At 47.8% G+C, this 19,997-nt stretch overlaps 1 protein-coding gene across 8 annotated transcripts in view; it reads right to left on the bottom strand.

The window, feature by feature from the left end:
• PCDH7 (protocadherin 7) overlaps positions 1-19,524 on the bottom strand; it is a 602,886-nt gene extending 583,362 nt beyond the window's left edge. For 7 of the 8 annotated variants that reach the window (XM_034411294.2, XM_034411296.2, XM_034411295.2 and 4 more), the window contains exon 1: positions 15,788-19,524. In XM_034411294.2, coding sequence (XP_034267185.2) covers positions 15,788-19,018 — 3,231 coding nt within the window. In that variant the 5' untranslated portion in view covers positions 19,019-19,524. The remainder of the gene's footprint in view (positions 1-15,787) is intronic. The other variant, XM_034411299.2, reaches the window with a different exon arrangement.
• Positions 19,525-19,997: the final 473 nt, after the last annotated feature.

Below are 19,997 nucleotides of genomic sequence, written 5' to 3'. Positions count from 1 at the left end.
GCAATGCCTCCGGAGGACATGGAAGGCCAAACGATAGGCTCAGAGCCAAGCACGTCCCTGCAGCCACAGGTGGACAGTGATGAAGAAGATAAGTGCTGGCTGGATCCTCGGCAGAGGCGCAGGGAGAAGCGTGCGCAGCAGAGGGGAAGGCGTGCCAGAGATTAGCTGAGTCACTGGACCACACCCCACAGGGTATAAATGTGGGTGTGGTGGCCGGTTCAGTTTGTGACAAGCAAAAACTGGAAATAATCCATGATCTCTGCGTTACTGGACTTTGCCTGCTTTATCGGACTGCATTTGGATTAATCCTTGTATTGTTGAAACTCTGCCTGTTTTATCGGAATGCTTGCAGTCTAATCTTTGTTTTGTGGGAGTAAAGTCTGAATTGGCAGCTAGCCACTGAGTTGCTGCCAGCTTTATCTTCAAAGAGTTTTGTTGTGTGGCTTATTAACTCCGGGCCATCTGTGGGGGTGCGTGTGTGGTACGGGGACAGAACAGAAGGTTAGTCCTACACTTAGGCAAGAAAACCGAAAAGTACACATATAGACTGGGTGAAACCAGGCTTAGTAGCAGTAACTGTGGGAGGGATGTTAGAGTCTTAGTGGACAACCAGCTAAATATGAGCTAGCAGCGTGCAGCGGCAGCCAAAAAAGCCAATGCAATCCTAAACTGCATTAACAGAGGGATAGAGTCAAGATCCAGGGAGGTACTAATACCACTCTATAAAGCCTTAGCATGTTAAACACTGCAGTAATCAACTCAGTTAATTAACTATAAGGGGTTATATATTGTGGACCACTGCAAACTATGTCAAATGCATCAGTGGTGGATTCTGTGGGTATGGCTTGGTGGGCGTGGCTTGGTGGCAGGGTGGATAAAAATCAATGATTTAAAAAAAAAATCAAAAAAATCAGATTTTTTGATTTAAATCGGATTTTTTTATTTAAATCAGATTTTTTTGATTTTTATTGAATTTATTTTAATAAAAAACTTTCGGGGTAAAAATCTATCGTAAGATAGTTTTCTATTTAAGATACATAAATAATTTAGTTTATTCAGCATGAAATGGAGCTTAGTTATATAGCACAAGGCTGTATATTCTGCAGCACTGGGACTATCGGTGAGTCAACGGCGGGTCAAAGGAGTAGCAGAGATGACAGTTGCTCTTTAAAAATTATGATTTAAATCGAATTGATTTAAATCAAGTCTTTTTACTAGTGATTTAAATCATGATTTAAATCGACTCGATTTAAATCAAATCCACCCTGCTTGGTGGGCATGGCAGGGGAAGGATACTGTAAAATCTCCATTCCCACCCCACTCCAGGGAAAGGATACTGCAAAATCCCCATTCTCTTAACAACCACTCAACTGCTGTGACTCGCTTAATGACTGTGGCAAGAAAGGTCGAAAACGGGGCGGATCTCACTTAACAAAGGCCTCCGACGTAAATTAGGGGCTCCATTGTGGTCAGAAGTCGAAGACTATCTGTATCTTATTAATCACCGCTCTCTCTTTTTCTGGATTCTTTGATACAAGCCTGCTCAGAGAGAAACCTCGGCGAAGTGCAGTTGGTTTTCCTTTTAAGGGTTGACGGATGGCAGTGCTTCCAGCTGAATTGGCTGATTTACAATCCAGGGTGGGAAAAAAAAAACACCACCTCTTTCCTCTGAGCTACTGTAAGTTAGCAGAAGCATTATTAGATCAGCACCACGCCATATTAAAAGAGCAGTGCCAAAGCACATGGGAAATTCATTTTATTTCAGCGAAGGGCAAAATCCATTCTTGCATTGGAATGCTGTTAAATCTTCCAGCCGGCAAGATCAGCCCAGCTCTCTCTCTCTCCTAGGCCTGTGGAAATTATGTCAGCTCAATGATTGACACAGGGGGAAAGGGTCTTCCAAATAGAATTACCCTCTTCCAAGGAAAGAGGTTCTACCAGGGGTGAAATCCAGCAGGTTCTGACAGGTTCTGGAGAACCGGTAGCGGAAATTTTGAGTAGTTTGGAGAACCGGCAAATACCGCCTCTGGCTGGCCCCAGAGCGGGAAGGGAATGGAGATTTTGCAATTTCCTTCCCCCAGGAGTGGGGTGGGAATGGAGATTTTGCAGTATCCTTCCCCCAGGAGTGGGGAGGGAATAGAGATTTTGCAATATCCTTCCCCCAGGAATGGGGAGGGAATGGAGATTTTGCAATATCCTTCCCCCAGGAGTGGGGAGGGAATGGGGATTTTTGCAGTATCCTTCCCCCAGGAGTGGGGAGGGAATGGGGATTTTGCAATTTCCTTCCCCCAGGAGTGGGGAGCGAATGGGGATTTTTGCAGTATCCTTCCCCCAGGAGTGGGGAGGGAATAGAGATTTTGCAATATCCTTCCCCCAGGAGTGGGGTGGGAATGGAGATTTTGCAATATCCTTCCCCCAAGAGTGGGGAGGGAATGGGGATTTTTGCAGTATCCTTCCCCCAGGAGTGGGGTGGGAATGGAGATTTTGCAGTATCCTTCCCCCAGGAGTGGGGTGGGAATGGAGATTTTGCAGTATCCTTCCCCTGCCATGCCCACCAAGCCACGCCCAAGTCACATCATGCCCACCAAGCCAGTCGTAAAAAAAAAATTGGATTTCACCACTGGGTTCTACAAATCATGGAGGATACCACTGGGGATGCAAATGACCAGCTGTCTGTAAGGAGTATAAATCCTTCCATTCCCCACCATCCAGTCAGAGCTGAAGAAGCTTCTTGGAGAAGAAGTGAAACGTCTTCAAAAGAAAAAACAAGGAAGTCCAGTTGCCTCCTGAAAAAGCACCTTTGGGACAACCATGATTTGGAGAACTGAGAATCTCTACCGACCTTTTAGCTATACAATTTGGGATGAACATCCTTGGAATGGTGTGGGATTAGGAATTGGATTTCCAGAGGAAAAAACTTGCAGACTACAGGAACCAGAAGCACCACTCAAGTGACCCTGAGGACACAGATAAACCTTCAAATGCTTCAACGACCCTCTAAAAGGATGCAAACGTCCAGCTGTCTGCAAGGAGGATCAATCCTTCCATTCCCCACCATCCAGTCAGAGCTGAAGAAGCTTCTGGGATGAGAAGCGAAACGTCTTCAAAGAAAAACAAAGGAAGTCCAGTTGCCTCCTGAAAAAAAAAAAAGCACCTTTGGGACAATCCTGACCTGGATGACTAAGAACCTCCACAGACCACTGTTAATGGTCATGACTTCTGATCGGTGGGATGATTCCCATCCCCTTGAGATAGCAGGAGAAACTTGACATAAGACATTGCCCAGACATTTTGCAAAATGACAGAACGGGCATTCGCTTCGGAGCAGCTAGCGAAATGTGAAATCTGACGTCCATCGAGAGGCAGGTCTGAAAATGCGAAAAGAATCACACAGATCCATGCATATGTAGATGTTATCTGAGAAGCCCAAATTATGACAGGTCAACTTTGTGAAGTCCTACACTGGTGAAACTGGCGCGGGTGGTTATGGGAGCGACGTGGCGCTCCCATGTGACCCCCCTCCAGCTCGCGCAGGAGGTCTTCCGGGTGCACTTCAAGGTTTTGGTTACCACCTTTAGAGCACTCCATGGCATCGGACCGGGGTATTTACAAGACCATCTTCTGCTACCAATAGCCTCTCACCGACCAGTACGCTCCCATAGAGAGGGGCTCCTCAGGGTGCCGTCGGCCAAACAGTGTCAACTGGCGGCCCCCAGGGGGAGAGCCTTCTCTGTGGGGGCACCTACCATCTGGAACGAGCTCCCCCCAGAGATACGGAAGATCCCGGACCTGCGCACGTTTCGCTGTGCTCTCAAAACTTTTCTCTTTCAGCAAGCTGGCCTGGCCTAACTCCCATCTTTTAAATTTTAAATTTTTTAAGTCGTGATTTTATAAATTGGGTGTTTTAATCTGTGTTTCGGCCGAAATATTTAATAATTTTAAGGGATTTTTTAATATTTGTATTATCTGTATTTTATCTTGGCTGTTCACCGCCCTGAGTCCTTTGGGAGTAGGGCGGTATAGAAATTTGATTAATAAATAATAATAAATAAAAGCCAGGTGAAGAATTCCAGTCAATGCCAACAAACTCAGCCAAGGTTCATAGGTAAAGGTAAAGGTTCCCCTCGTATATATGTGCTAGTCGTTCCCGACTCTAGGGGGCGGTGCTCATCTCCGTTTCAAAACCGAAGAGCCAGCGCTGTCCAAAGACGTCTCCGTGGTCATGTGGCCGGCATGACTAAACACCAGAGGTGCACAGAACGCTGTTACCTTCCCACCAAAGGTGGTCCCTATTTTTCTACTTGCATTTTTTAATGTGCTGTCGAACTGCTAAATTGGCAGAAGCTGGGACTAGTAACGGGAGCTCACCCCGTTACGCGGCACTAGGGATTCGAACCGCTGAACTGCCGACCTTTCGATCGACATGCTCAGCATCTTAGCCACTGAGCCACAGTATCCCTAGGTTCATAGATGAGGCTTAATAACATTGGGGGGGGGGGTGCTCACTCTGTCTAGGGGGAATCTGCTGTATTGCTCAACTTGTATTCATTACAATATGAAATACATCCAAAAATTTAGCAGAACAATCAGAACCTTGCTTGATATCTGGTTCATATTTATGACGTTTTCAGTCTCCCGGGGCCAAGGGGATCCTATTTTATGAGCTTCCAACAAGCAAAGTCAACGGGGAAGCCAGATTCACTTAACAACCGTGTTACTAATTCAACAATCGCAGAGAGTTTCGCTTTGAAAATATTTACAGACCCCTCGTATCCTGGACATAAACTGTTTCAACTCCTACCCTCAAAACGACGCTATAGAGCACTGCACACCAGAACAACTAGACACAAGGACAGTTTTTTCCCCGAATGCCATCACTCTGCTAAACAAATAATTCCCTCAACACTGTCAAACTAGTTACTAAGTCTGAACTACTATTAATCTTCTCATCTTCTCATCGTTCCCATCACCCATCTCCTCCCACTTATGACTGCATGACTGTAACCTTGTTGCTGGTATCCTTATGATTTATATTAACTGTTTCCTAATATCATTTGATTGCTTATTGGTTCCCTATGACTATCATTAAATGTTGTACCTTATGATTCTTGATGAATGTCTCTTTTCTTTTATGTACACTGAGACCGTATGCACCAAGACAAATTCCTTGTGTGTCCAATCACACTTGGCCAATAAAGAATTCTATTCTATTCTATTCTATTCTATTCTATTCTATTCTATTCTATTCTATTCTATTCTATTCTATTCTATTCTACTCTACTCTACTCTACTCTATTCTATTCAACAAACATGGCAAGAAAAGTAAAACAGGACAAAAGTCACTGAAGGAATTTGTCACTTAGCAATTTTAATTTGTCACTTAGCAATTTTAAATTCCGGGCTCAGTTGTGGTCATAAGTCAAGGACTACCTGTATGGAGATCTTTGTTTGATACAGGTACTCCCCAATACTGAGTCCAAAATTTCAGACTGGTCATGAAACATCTGCAAGGAAAGGACCAAGCTCAGAGAGCATCAAGTACCCCGTGTATCCAAGAATAACCATTTCAATCTTCTTCTGAACGTTTGCCTTCCTGTTAAATAATTATTCTTTGGCCTATTCCTATTAAAGGGGGGAAAAAAATGGCACTTTAGGATCAGCCAGAAATGAGATTTACCGCAAACAATGCCAACTATAGCACTACTTGAGCTACATACACCATACAGCCTTTTCAGTGTGCCATTCTGCATTAAATCTACTATGCATTAAAAATTTCTCCCAAGAAAATTAGACAAGGTAGATATTACATCAAGTGAGAAAGGATCTGAATGTAATTTGCCATGCTTCTTATTCTTCTTATTCCTGCCTACCATATCTGCCTCAAAATGTTCCGTTCCTTGGAATAGGCTCTCTTTTTAACGCTGATATTAGCATCTATTAACATCGATAGTAGAACCTGATATTTATTGTTTGAATATAAGATTGCCACACGGATGGTAACAATGCTGCTATCTCAGAGTCTGGATCAGAATAAGTTTTATAGACTAAATTAATAATGTATCAAGAAACGTTTTAAGGGAAACTGAAATGGGAGGCTGGTGGGGGGGGAAGGCAGATTCCGCTGTTATAAAAAGACGGGTTTGGCAGCTCTGCAAACCTGCTCACATTGTCTCTGTGTATCAAGCCTTTTTTTTTTTCTAAACAGCAGAAACATCTGCATCATTCATAAAAGATAATAACTGGCTTGACAGCAGAGCCCTCCAAGCAGAAGATGATGCAATTCATAAAGTCCCACAATAGCGCAGGTGAACATCGCTTTCACGGAGAAGAGATTAAAAACTGGAGCCCCTCACCTACTCATCGGTATTTATTTGCAGAGGTAGCTGTGGCAAACGTGAGCCAGGCTGATGTGTAAATTAAAAAACTCCCAACGAGTGGAATTTCTTACACACAAACTCCTCCCCCCGCCCCCCAGATCATCTGCAGATCATCTCAACCAAGACAATGGAAGAAATCTCTTCCTTTAAAACAGGAGTCACCAAACTTGGCTGTTTTAAGACTTGTGGACTTCAACTCCCAGAATTCTTCAGCCAGCCATGCTGTCTTAAAATGGTCAAGCTTTGGAAAAAGCTCCCATTGTATATTTCTTCGGGTCACTGAATTCTAAACCCAAAGGGCAACCATATTGTGACGATCTGCAAAAAATAGGAATGGCAATAGCACTTAGACTTATATACCGCTTGACAGTGTTTTACACTGCTCTAAGCGGTTTACAAAGTCAACATATTTGCCCCCAACATTTTACCATCCTCATTTTATCGACCTCGGAAGGATTGGAAGGCTGAGTCAACCTTGAGCCGGTCAGGATCGAACTTCTGGCAGCCAGCAGAGTTAGCCTGCGATGCTGCGTTCTAACCACTGTGCCACCATGGGAAAGAAGGAAGGAAGGAAGGAAGGAAAGAAGGAAGGAAGGAAGGAAGGAAGGAAGGAAGGAAGGAAGGAAGGAAGGAAGGAAGGAAAAAAGAAAGGAAGGAAGGAGGGAAGGAAGGAAGGAAGGAAGGAAGGAAGGAAGGAAAAAAGAAAGGAAGGAAGAAAGAAAGGAAAGAAGGAAGGAAGGAAAAAAGAAAGAAAGGAAGGAAGGAAGGAAGGAAGGAAGGAAGGAAGGAAGGAAAAAAGAAAGAAAGAAAGGAAGGAAGGAAGGAAGGAAGGAAGGAAGGAAGGAAGGAAGGAAGGAAGGAAGGAAGGAAGGAAGGAAGGACTAGCAATAGCACTTATATACCTCTCCACAGTGCCTTCTCTAAGTGGTCTACAGAGTCAGCGTATTGCCCCCAACAATTTGGGTCCTCATTTTACCGACCTTGGAAGGATGGAAGGCTGAGTCAACCTTGAGCCTGGTGAGATTCGAACTGCCCAATTGCAGGCAGCCGGCAGGCAGCAGAAGTAGCCTGCAGTATAGCAATTTTTCTGCAGATGCTGAATTAGAGAGATACTTAACCCGCAAACATTACGGCAATCACAAGAAAAAAAAAAGAAAGACACCCAATAATTTCCTCCAAATTCTGAGAAACACAGTAGCGCACAAATGTAGTATTTAGTCCCAAAAGCTCCAGTTCCCTAGAAACCACATTTTCAAAGGCACTTGATTAGGATATCCTTAAAAAACTAATAATAAATAAATGCAGAAAGTTTTTTCAGGGAATGATGTAGATCCGTTAGGCTGAGTAAAGTAATAATAGGTAAAGCTAAAGGTTCCCCTCGCACATATGTGCTAGTCGTTCCCGACTCTAGGGGGCGGTGCTCATCTCCGTTTCAAAGCCAAAGAGCCAGCGCTGTCCGAAGACATCTCCGTGGTCATGAGGCCGGCATGACTCAATGCCAAAGGCGCACGGAACGCTGTTACCTTCCCACCAAAGATGGTCCCTATTTTTCTACTTGCATTTTTTACGTGCTTTCGAACTTCTAGGTTGGCAGAAGCTGGGACAAGTAATCGGAGCTCACTCCGTTACATGGCGCTAGGGATTCGAACCGCTGAACTGCCAACCTTTCGATCGACGAGCTCAGCGTCTTAGCCACTGCGCCACCGCGTCCCTTTATAGTGATAATAGTGAGATATTAATAACGATCATTTATTTCAACTGGTATGTTGCCAGCCTCACCTTCAAAGTGAAGTAATAGCTTGTCCTTAGTTAGCAGGTCTGAAGCCGTTCTTTTCAAGTCTCGATTTTTAAATTAGTAACCCTTAGACTTAAAATAGCGGTGGGGACTTCGGCAAAACCGTACACGCTTTTCCTGAGAGTAAGGCCTGCTAAGTCTATTAGGATCCCTTTCTGTGGAATTGTCCTTGTATAGCTTTCCCTATAAACGTTGCAATTTGGTGTGTAACACACAGCTTTGTTAGGTGTTTGTGTGTTTTGATGAAGCGAGGCGTTAAATTCTACAAAATTTTATCGCTTCCAGCGGGCAGTTTCATACTTTAACTTTCCAGACTTCAGTGGAAAACACGGGAAAGGAAATCTATATCTATATCTATATCTATATCTATATCATCTCTATCTAATCTCTATCTATCTATCTATCTATCTATCTATCTATCTATCTATCTATCTATCTATCTATCTATCTATCTATGCGTGCTCCATCTGGAATATCCCGTCAGGATTATTTCTCGGATTTCAGCAATCCTGAGGCATGAGTAACTTTACTTCAATGCAGGCCGACTGATGTAGCATCGCGGTAGACAACCAAGTAATTGGGAAGCTTTTGGGTTTCTTAATTTTGAAAAAGAAAAGTGGGGTATGTTTAGTCATGCACCGCTTCTTGGTAATTTAGCCCCTGTGTAAACCTGTTGCTCCTTCCTCACAACAATTTTGCTGATATTGAAAGGCATCAGTTACCGATTCTAATTACATTAATGAGCCTCATCCTCACTCGTTGTGTTTCGAATAAGGATTGGGGGTTTTTTCTTCCTTTTTTTTTTTTCAATCTCTCCAAAATTTTAACTTCCATGAGAAAAAAAGAAGGGAGGGAGGGAGGGAGTGGTAGGGAGGGAGAGAGGGAGAGAGAGGGAAGGAAGGAAGGAAGGGGAGGAGGAAAGGAGAGACAGAAGGAAGGAAGGGAGAGGGGTGAGGGAGGGAAGGAAGGGAGGGAGAGAGGAAGGAAGGAGGGAGGGAGGGAGGAGGGAAGGAAGGAGGGTGGGAGTGGTAGAGAGGAGGGAGAGAAGGGAAGAAGAAGGGAGGGAGAGAAGGAGGGAGGGAGAGAGGGAAGGAAGGAAGGGGAGGAGGAAAGGAGGGAGAGAAGGAAGGAAGGGAGAGGGGTGAGGGAGAGGAGGGAAGGAAGGGAGGGAGAAAGGAAGGAGGGAGGGAGGGAGGAGGGAAGGAAGGAGGGTGGGAGTGGTAGAGAGGAGGGACAGAAGGGAAGAAGGGAGGGAGAGAGGGAGGGAGGGAGAGAGGGAAGGAAGGAAGGAAGGGGAGGAGGAAAGGAGGGAGAGAAGGAAGGAAGGGAGAAGGGGAGGGAGAGGAGGGAAGGAAGGAGGGAGAGAGGAAGGAAGGAGGGCGGGAGGGAGAGAGGGAGTGGTAGAGAGGAGGGAGAGAAGGGAAGAAGAAGGGAGAGAGGGAAGGAAGGAAGGAAGGAAGGAAGGAAGGAAGGAAGGAAGGAAGGAAGGAAGGAAGGAAGAGAGGGAGGGAGGGAGGATCAAACAGACCCAGGAAGGCAAGCAAATGTTTGTTAAAAAGCTACAGTAAATCTCTCCCTGGATGTTGTTGAGTATTGCAGGTTTGTTGTTGTTGTTTTGCTTGTTCAGGTCCACCCTTAAGATGCACCGAACACCCCTCGATAACAACGCCGCCTCGCACACTGATCCTCCCTGCTTTGGACAACGATAATGAACATCAGTGCCATCTGGTTAACCATTTGGAAAAGTGTGACAGATAAATCCATCAGTGTTCAAATGGCACTTGTTGAGGCTTGGAAAGTTCAACGTGTGCTATTTATGTAACTCCCCACCTGTTAGGTTTGCAAATTCTGCAAAGCTTTAAGAAAAATCAGAAAAGACACCGTTGAGAAGAAAACACAGAAGATTTTTTTTTTTATCCGGCTGGATAACCTGTTTTATATTTCTTAGGTTATATTTCTCCCGGCTACAGATCTGTTTATCTCTTGGTCTGCTTAACCTCAAAGACTGCAGTGCTTCTACAAATCCAAGGCACACAACTGCAGCATTAATAAATTGACTAACTGAGTATACGCGATGATGCCAGCTTTTAAAAACAATACCTGACAATTCCCAGCATTAATCTCTAATGTTCCCATTTAGTATATCGTTGATTCTTTCTAACCAACTCAAGAAACAAAACGAGGCACAAACGAGGAGGAGGAGGAGGAGGAGGAGGAGGAGGAGGAGGAGGAGGAGGAGGAGGAGGAGAAGGAGAAGAGAAGGAGAAGTTGGAGGAGGAGAAGGAGAAGGAGAAGAGGAGGAGAAGAGGAGGAGGAGGAGGAGGAGGAGGAGGAGGAGGAGAAGGAGAAGGAGAAGAGAAGGAGGAGGAGAAGGAGAAGAAGGAGAAGGAGGAGGAGAAGGAGAAGGAGGAGAAGGAGGAGAAGAGAAGGAAGAGGAGGAGGAGGAGAAGGAGGAGGAGGAGGAGAAGGAGAAGATGAGGAGGAGGAGGAGGTGGAGGTGGAGCAGGAGGAGGAGGAGGAGGAGGAGGAGGAAGAGGAGGAGAAGGAGCAGCTTTTCATTTATTAGCCTTCCCTACAGAGAAATTCATAAAATAGGATGAATTTGAAATTGTTTTTTTTTTTTTTTTTTGGTGCAAGAACTTTTTGCAGCTGAAGTCATTCCCAACATGTGGATTAAGATTCTCAACTAATCAGCCTTGTCTGAAGGTTATCTGAAGTTGCTTGAAAGCTGAATGGTTGCAACGATTCACACAACTTCAGACCACCTTCAGGTCACTCACAAGCTCTAACCTCATTCAAGTCTTAATATTATTTTAGCCGCTTTGAACCCATCTCCAGCAGGTGACTCAGCAACCGAGATCAGATGAATGCAGATGGCATCTAGTCCAAGATCGACCGGAGCTATTATTAACAAGACTTGTGTGTTTTATTTATAATTTAAAGATACCTTATGGAAACCTTTTTTGGGCCGCAAATAAATATATAATTTTCCTGGCAAGGGTTTTCAAACTGCAATTAACTTCCTCTACAGGAAAAGCTAATGAAGTGTGCCAAAATAAAGTACAGGTTAAATGCTCCATAAGGCAAAATTGCAGAGAGTATCTACGTCCACTTCTTGGTTAAAAAACAACAAGAAGATCATTCATTTGGTTAAAAAAAAATATCCTATGAACTGTGTATATATATGGCTTCCATTAAAATGCCCATCCAAGTGCTTGTGGCAATAAATTGAGCACAATAAAAGTTCACACTCAGTCAACGAACAGATCTCACAACAACACAAAACCCACAATTTTTGCACCAAGCCTACACATTTGAACGGCATTTGCGCATTTAAGAGGGGGAAAAAAATGCAAACATACAGTTTTTCTCTGTTTCAAGAGACTGTATACTTAGGAAAGCTATATTTCTAATTCCTATATTTCTGCATGCACCGCCACGAATTTCTCTAAAATGGAATTTCAGCCACGCTACTTTAGATAATACAAGTAGTCCTTGACTTATGACGGCAATTGAGCCCAACGTGTCTGTTGTTAAGTGAGACATTTGTCAGGTGAATTTTGCCCCATCTCACGGCCTCTCTTGCCACAGTTGCTAAGTGTGTCACTGTGGATTTTAAGTGAGTGACATGGTTCTTAAATGAATCTGGCTTCCCCGTTGACTTGGCTCGTGAGGAGGTCGCAAAAGGGGATCCCACGATCCCGTCACAAATACGAGCCAGTTACCGAGCGTCAGAATTTTTGACCCCGTGACAGTAAGTCGTAAGTTTGAAAAATGGTCCTAAATCACTTTATTCAGTGACGTTGTACCTTTGAACTGGTCAGTAAATGAACAGCTGTAAGTCAAGGACTACTTGTACAGTAATTTACTATTGCTAGATTGTGACACCATAGTTAAATGGTTTCTTCCCAACAAAATAAATACCGAAAAGGATTGCCTAATTCAGAACAAAGTCTTTTTTCTTCTGGGCTGGTAGGTCAGCTCAAAAGGAAGAAACTTCTACCTACTGAGTGATTGAACAGCGCAAATTTGGCAGTGCTTCTTCTACAGTAGTGGCCAAAATTGTGGAAACCTTTTGGGAAAAGTGTATTTTTGAGGTTTGATGGCTAATAACATCACTTTTTTGGGGAGTTTCAAGATAATCCTATTCCACTGCTGGAATGGCCTGGGAATAACCCAGACCTTAACCCAATTGAAAATCTATGGAGCCGACTAAAGAAACTTGTTAGTCAGAAGCGACCCAGCAATAAAACCCAGTTAATAGAAGCCATCCTTCAATCTTGGTTTCAGATTAGAACAGCTGCAGAACTCAAAGACTTGGTTCACTCCATGGGAAGACGTTGTAAGGCCCCAATTCATGCTAAAGGTTACCCAACTAAGTATTAACTGACATGGTGATCATTTTTGTATATCTTGTTTTTTCTAGGGTGATCATTTTTGTATATCTCATTTTTTCTACGTGTTTCACTTTTCTTCTTTCTACAGTAACTGCTATTCTATTAGCAAATCCTTCAAAAAAGATACTGCATTACATTCTTGATTAAATTATCTTTCCATCGATATATGATTTTATGGTACTACTTCCCCCCCCAAAAAAGTGGTGTTATTAGCTAGTTTGAGAAAATACACTTCTCCCAAAAGGTTTCCACAATTTGGGCCACGACTGTACATCCTGAGTTTGACTGGACTGACTTGAGAATCAGTGCATTGTATTCAGGTTGTAACCTTCAAGTTCTTTTTTGTATATATATAGATAATGACTGGTTTTTTAGAGGCCACCAGCCTCCTAGCAGGTGCCTTTGATGCAATTTAAATTGGTGGAAGGCAATCACAAAGCAGTTCAGGCTGAATGTGTCCACGAAGTGATGGTCTCGGAGTCGAAAGGACTTCTTGGATTTAATGAACTTTTTCATGCTTTTCAAAGCAAGGGGTGAAAGAAACATCAACCGAGGAGGCCTGATTATTTCTTCTCAACACAATCAGCGTTGTGTGACACTGGTACTCAGTATTAGTGGCAACCACAACAGAAGGACCTATTAAATGACAACCCGCTGACCTCTGATTTGTAAAAAAGATGAGCTGTTGTTAACTCCAAATTATTTTGTCTTGCTAGGCCAGGTTAATGGAATTGGGAGTACGAGAGTGAAGGGAGTCTATAGAGCTTTCGTAAAATAGGACATCAGAGATGGAGGAATCAAATGCTTTCATTTGAATGGGCTCTTGAGATTTAACAGGCAAATAAATAACAGCCAGTGTTCTCTGGGATCAGATTTTGGAAGGGACTTCAAAGAAATTTTGGTAAAAAAAAAATGTCCTCTTTTCCCCATGGAATTATTCCCAAGAATAAGAGAAGCAGAATTTTCATTTTTCAAGGGGAAATATTGGTTATGGAGATGATGTTATTTCTTGGCCCACTTTAAGTGGGCTTAAAAACTTCACTTCTTTGTGGCATCCCGTGATGTCAGAAAGAAAGATGTACCTTTGTGACTACAGTTGTCCGTTTGGGTGAATAGGTCAAGGGGTTGTCCTCCTGATGTTGGTCAAGTGAGCTAAATGCCGGTTGATGGTCTTATGGACGTTTGAGGAACATCTGGACATCACAATTACGTTGGTTCATGATGTGGCAGGCTGGTTTGGATTGGATTTGGCTACCAGTGGAGACAACCCCAAAACCATCCTGTCACGACCAACCATTGGTAGCTCCAGGGTTTTTTGCCTTTCTAGAGTCATGGTTGAAGAGATGACTATGGCTTTCCAGATGTGCCTGCCAGCATCTCCAAGCATTAACCCCTACTCAGAACTGTAGTTCAGCAACGTCATGGGATGCCCTACCTCTCTCTGGAAGATACCAAAAAAGCACAGGAGAACTCATTCAAAAGCTCAGCTGCTCCATGCAATTCAGCCTTTTGAAAGTGTGACTGTGTGATTTATAAAAAAAAGAAAGAAAAGAAAACCAACAAAATAACATTGTTCTTATGTGTTTGCATGAGGACCATTGTACATTTAATTGTGGCTTTCTGCCAACATTCAGTGTATGGCTCAATATGACTAGGAAGCTAGGAAGGCTAAGACTGAGTGACACCTCTGTTCACGTCCAGCATCTATTCACTGCCTGTCAATAAGGAATTCAATTGTCTTCACCTTTAAGCATCCTGGCTTATAAATCAGCAAGATAGAGAATGGAGGAAAGGATCTGATTATCATAAACTACCATTCACCCACTTGTTCATTAGCATAGTATTCTTTCTCTGACATGATCCTAGTTTGGAAAAGATGCCTGTTACAAACCAAGGGGATTTCTTTAGATCTCAAGGAAGGTCAAAAGTAAGAGAAGTTAACTATGTGCAGAAACTGGAGAAATAAGATAAGGGGGGGGGCACAAAACACAATTAAGCTCAGCTGCTCGTACGTCACTCGATCAGCGGGTTTAAGGGCCTTCCTCAACGGTTAAGTTACGGATTGATTCACGCCTTCCCTGATCCACTTAAAAACTAGACCTCTTTATGGTCTCTGTCTCCAGTCCCCTATCTTGGGTCTCCATCCCTGTTCACGGCGACAGCGACAAAGAGGATTGAAACACCTGGAGAGTATCAGAATAAGGCAGGAGATATTACTTTGACACAGGTACCGCTAAGGACCGCTTAAGTCTTCCCTGCGAAAGAGATGGATAGAGAGGTAGACCAGGCTTTGATACAAGGAGTTGTACCGAGTTGCGTGGGGCCTGAGGAGTGGTACCTGCGGGTATCCTCCCCCCCCCAGGTACCACTCCTCAGGCCCCACACAACAGGTGTAACAGGAGTGGGAGGGAAAGGCCAACTTTGCCTGCGTGCGGTAAAACAGATGACACCTTTGCTCCCAGCTGTAGTTTACTTAACTATGGTTAATCATGCTGGCTGCTCCTGTCTCCCTCCCTCCCTCCAACCAGCTCGTTCTGCTCCCAAACAGGTCCAGCCGGTGCCAAATCAAGCTGGCGGATGTAGGCCAGGTTCTTCCACAACCTGCCTTCGGGGATGCAGGTCCCTCAAACCGCAATTAGCTCAGATAATAGGAAGGAGTCAAACTCAACCCATCCCTGCTCTGCACAGGTGTGTGAAGCGGAGGGTTAAACAGGACATCGGGGTGGGGGGAAGGAGAGAAAAAACCTGCACCAAGAGGGAAAGAAGAGGAACAATTGGGGGTTCTGTCGGTATCGGGGCAACCCAGGGGCTCCCTTTTGGCTGGATGCCAGACTCCGTCTCTTGTAGCCTTAGGGATGCCCCCTGGGCCCAGCTTCATCCATCCATTGGCCATCCAACCATGCCCAGAGTTCCACAGGCGTCAATGGAACTCTCTCTTTCAAATACCTGCCCGGTTCCGAGTGCAAATTCAGCTCACCTTTGAATTCCTTTGCCCAAGCGGTTGGAAAAGCTAAGCTAAAATCCACTTTATAAACTTACAGCCTTGAAGCACTTACTTAAGGGGTGAAAGGCTGCCTAACAATGGGGAGGGGGAATGAGGGAGGAGGAATAGGAGCCCCCCACCCCCACCCGCTGAGTTTGAGCTGAGCCCCCAAGGCCTGGGAAATACCTGGACGTTCCGGGGAAGTGGGGAGGGGGGGAAGGAAGGGTGGTCTTACCTGCTTGCTGTACTTGCTGCTGGCCTGACAGCTGTACTCGGAGCAGTGGTCCGATCCTATGGAAATGTTGTCCCCCGCCCCCACGAAGGTGTTCGCCGGCGGCAGGTCCTGCACCGCTTGGTGCTTTTTCCCGGCGGTGGGCGACTGGGGGTGAAGCTGGACGGTAGGCAAAGGCGAGCTGGATTTATAATGCCGGGCCAAATCCGGACTGCCCGGGCCGCCGTTAACCGAACGGTAGCGGTTCAAAGCCGGACTGTCGGCGTTGGAGAGTTTCTCGTGGACGCTGTCGTAACGTTGCCCGTTGGGCTTGGAGGCTTCGACGGTGACGATGCTGCTGTAGAGGGGCTGCTTGCCTCCCCCTTTTTTGCCCTTGCGGTCTTTTTTGGGCTTCTTGGCCTTGTCGTGGGGCTGGGGGGTAAAGAAATCCTCGTGGTCTTTCTTGCCCGCCTCGTAGCCGCCGTGCTTGCCCTTGGAGCGGCAGTAGCGAGCCAAGACCACCACCAAAATCAACAGGACCACCGCCATCACGCCGGCCACGACCCCAACCACGATGCTCAAACGTTGCTTGCTCAGCTCGTAACTGGGGTCGCCCGCGATGTCCCGGCCCAGGGGCGTGTGTAAACTCCTCGCCACTTGACTCTCCACCGCGCTGGCGTTGGCCAAGCTCTCGTTGACAAATACGTGGAGGAGAGCCGTGGTGGCTTGAGGCGGTTGGCCGCTGTCGTTGACTTGGACCACCAGACGGTGCAACCCGTAGTGTTTGGGGGCCAGCTTGGCCACCAGAGAGATCACCCCGGTGGAAGGGTCGATCTCGAAGAGTTTAAAAGGGTTGCCCCCCACCAGGTTGTAAGTCAACTCGGCGTTTTGGCCCGCGTCGGCATCCAGGGCTTGAACCGTGGCCACCACGTAGCGGGGGTTGCTGGAAGGTGGCAGGAGGCTGATGGAGGTGTTGGCCGGCGAGGTGACGGCCGGCGCGTTGTCATTCTCATCCATGACGAAGAGCGAGACGGTGGCCGTGGCCGAGAGAGCCGGCTCGCCTCCGTCCACGGCTTTCACGCGGAAAGTGTAAGTGGTTTGAAGCTCGCGGTCGAAAGAGACGGTGGAGTAGATGGTACCCGTGTCATTCTCGATGGAGAAGATGCCCGGGTCTCCAACACCTCCGGATCCTGATTCTTGCGCGCCCGGTTGGATAGCCAAGGTGAGTTGAGCGTTGCGCCCTTTGTCGGCATCCATCACGGTCACCATGCCCACGGGGCTGTTGGGCTGGAGGTTCTCCTTGACGTAGAAAGTGAAGACGTCCTGCATGAAGCGGGGCTCGTTGTCGTTCCGGTCCGCCACTCTCACCACCACCAACGCCGAACCCTGCAAGGAAGGCAAACCCTTGTCCCGGGCCGTGACTTGAAACTCGTAAGCGTCCCGCTGCTCGCGATCCAACACCGCCTGGACGCGCACGTCGCCCGAATCCGGATCGATGGTAAAGAGGCCCGCGGGAGTCTCGGCCGCCAGAGGCGAGGGCTCCAAGGAGTAAGCCAACTCCGCGTTCTTGCCGCTGTCCGCGTCGGTGGCCAGCACGGTAGCCACACGCTCGCCCGGGGCGTTGTTCTCCGGGAAGGGCACCTCCAACACTGGCTGGCTGAAGATGGGAGGGTTGTCGTTGGTATCCGCCACCCGGACCAGCAGCGAGTTGTTGCTGGAGAGGCTGGGGCTGCCGGAATCGACGGCCACGATCACCACGTTGTAATCCCGCAGGGCCTCGTAGTCGAGAGGGGCCGAGGTGTGGAGGAAATACTTGCGCTTGTTTTGAGGCTCGCCCTCCCCTTCGCTGGCCGGCTTGAGCTGGAAGGGCACGTCCCCCACCACGGTGCAAGTCACCACGCCGTTCTCGCCTTCGTCGCGATCCGAGACCTGCACCAGGGCGATGGGGGTATCCACCAGGACGTCCTCGGCCACGGTGGCCACCCCGTCGCGCAGCGGGATGCGCCCGATCTTACGGATGTCGATGGTGGGCACGTTGTCGTTCTCGTCGCGGATGGTCAGCACCACCGTGGCCTTGTCGTTCTTGGGGGGCTGCCCCCGGTCTCGGGCCATGACGGTGAAGCGCAGCTGGCTCACCTCCTCGCGGTCGATGCGGTGCAGGACGCTGAGCCAGCCCGACGCCTCGTCGAGGCGCAGCAACCGCCTCACCGACTCGGTGGCCGCCCCGAAGACATACTCGATCTGGCCGTTGACCCCGGCGTCGGCGTCGGCCGCCCTCAGCTGGAGGATCGGCGTGCCCGGGCTGCTGTTCTCGGCCAGGTCCGCCTCGTAGACGCTTTTCTCGAAGCGGGGGCTGTTGTCGTTCACGTCGGTGATCAGGACGCGGAGGATGGCCTGCGAGGAGCGCGCCGGCTCGCCCCCGTCCCTCACCCGCAGGCTGAGCTCGTAAGAGTCCCTCTGCTCGCGATCCAAAGCCCCTTTGACGATCAGCTGCGGCTGTTTCTCGCCGTCGGGGGTGTCGGCCACTTGCAGCTCGAAGACGCTACTCCGAGCTTGGCCGTCGGTCTCTTGCCTCCGCTTGCCTCCGACGGGATAGAGGGCCCCGTCGGTGGCCGAAGCGGCTGCCGGAGCCCCCCCAGCGCCTCTCCTGCCGGCCTCCCCGCCGGGCTCCTGCAGCAGTTCGTAACGATCGATGCCGTTGCGCCCGAAGTCGCGGTCGGTGGCGGTCGGGAGCAAGTAGAGGGTGCCCACCGGACGGTTCTCCTCGACGGTGAGGGTGAGCACCGGGGAAGGGAAAGTCGGCGTGTTGTCGTTGATGTCCAGAATGATGACCCGACCCTCGAAGAGGTCGACCCAGCTCTGCGAGGGCCCGATCACCGACACCTCGAAGTCCAGGAAACACTCGTTCTCGTCGAAGATCATTTGGCACTGCGGCAGCTTCTCGCGGTCGATGCGCCTCTCCGTGGTGCTCAGTTCCCCCGTCATGTTGTCGATCTTCAGATACTCCGAGCCGGATTCCAAGCTGAACGTTACCTCGCCCGAGCCGGTGACGATGCCGAGATCCGAAGCCACGTTCCCGATCCGGATGTCGGCCGGTCCTTCTTCGGCTAAGCGGTATCTCAAGACCTGCTTAGCCGCCGCCAGGCTGATCCAAAACGGCGGAGGCAAGAGGAGCAGAAACCAGCAGCAGCAACGGCAGCAGCGGGAGCAGTAGCGAGGTTGCACCAAACCCAGGAGCGCCGGCATCTTCCACATCTTGGGCAGGACAGAAACCCACCCACCCCCAACCCCCAACCCCCAACCCCACCCGCCTTCCCCCGACCAAAAGACCCCCCTCCCCGGCAGCCCTGGAGAGGTAACCGCCGTCTCCCCACCTTCCCAACCCCTTGCCTCTGCTTGGCCAGCCGAGAGAGAGAGAGAGAGAGAGAAATAGCTGGGGGAAAAAAAAAAACCCCTGAAGTTCAATTATAAAATCCTTTTGCCGGCTCTGGCAGAAAAAACTTCGTTTTCCATCCTTCTTTGGTGCAATAGGTTAAAAAAAAAAGGAGAAGAAGCCGGGGATGGCGCGAACGTCTCTGTCTGTGTGTGTGTGTGTGTGTGTGTGTGTGTGTGTGTGACGGGGAGGGGTGCGTTGCGGTGAGGGGGGGGGAAAGAGAAGCAGAGCTAGGTTTGGCCGGCGGCTCCTTTCTTTCTTTCCCCTTCCTCGTCTCCTTCCTTCTTGCTTTTCTGCAGTTGCTCTCTCCTCACAGTTCACGGGGCAAATGTGCGAGCTTGGGATTTTTTTTTTCAAAAAAGCTGCAGCTCCGCAGATAGGTTGGGGAGGAATTCCGCCTCTTCCTCCTCCTCCTTCGCCTTCGTCTCCTCCTCCTCCTCCTCGGCTGCTCCTCCTCCTTCTTCTTCTCCTCCAGCAGCGCTGGAATCACTTTGCAAGGTTGGCGAGAAAAAGCCGGAGGAACAAGAGCAGGGGAAGATCAGATCCAGCTTCGCTTTGCCGCTTCCTCCCTCCCTCCCTCCCTCCCTCTCTCTCTCTCTCTCTATCTCTCTATCTATCTATCTATCTATCTATCTATCTATCTATCTATCTATCTATCTATCTATCTATCTATCTATCTATCTATCTATCTATCTATCTATCTATCTATCTATCTTCTCCTCTCTCTTTCCCCTTCCCTAGTTCAGTTCACTTCACTCTCACTCTCTCTCTGTCTCTCTCTCCTTCTCTGTCTCTCTCTCC

Source organism: Pantherophis guttatus, chromosome 8 (assembly GCF_059756535.1).
Source record: "Pantherophis guttatus breed Tessera chromosome 8, ASM5975653v1, whole genome shotgun sequence".
Classification (NCBI taxonomy): domain Eukaryota; kingdom Metazoa; phylum Chordata; class Lepidosauria; order Squamata; family Colubridae; genus Pantherophis; species Pantherophis guttatus.
The sequence above is the reverse complement of the archived record's forward strand: the minus strand, read 5'-3'. Positions and strand labels throughout refer to the sequence as shown.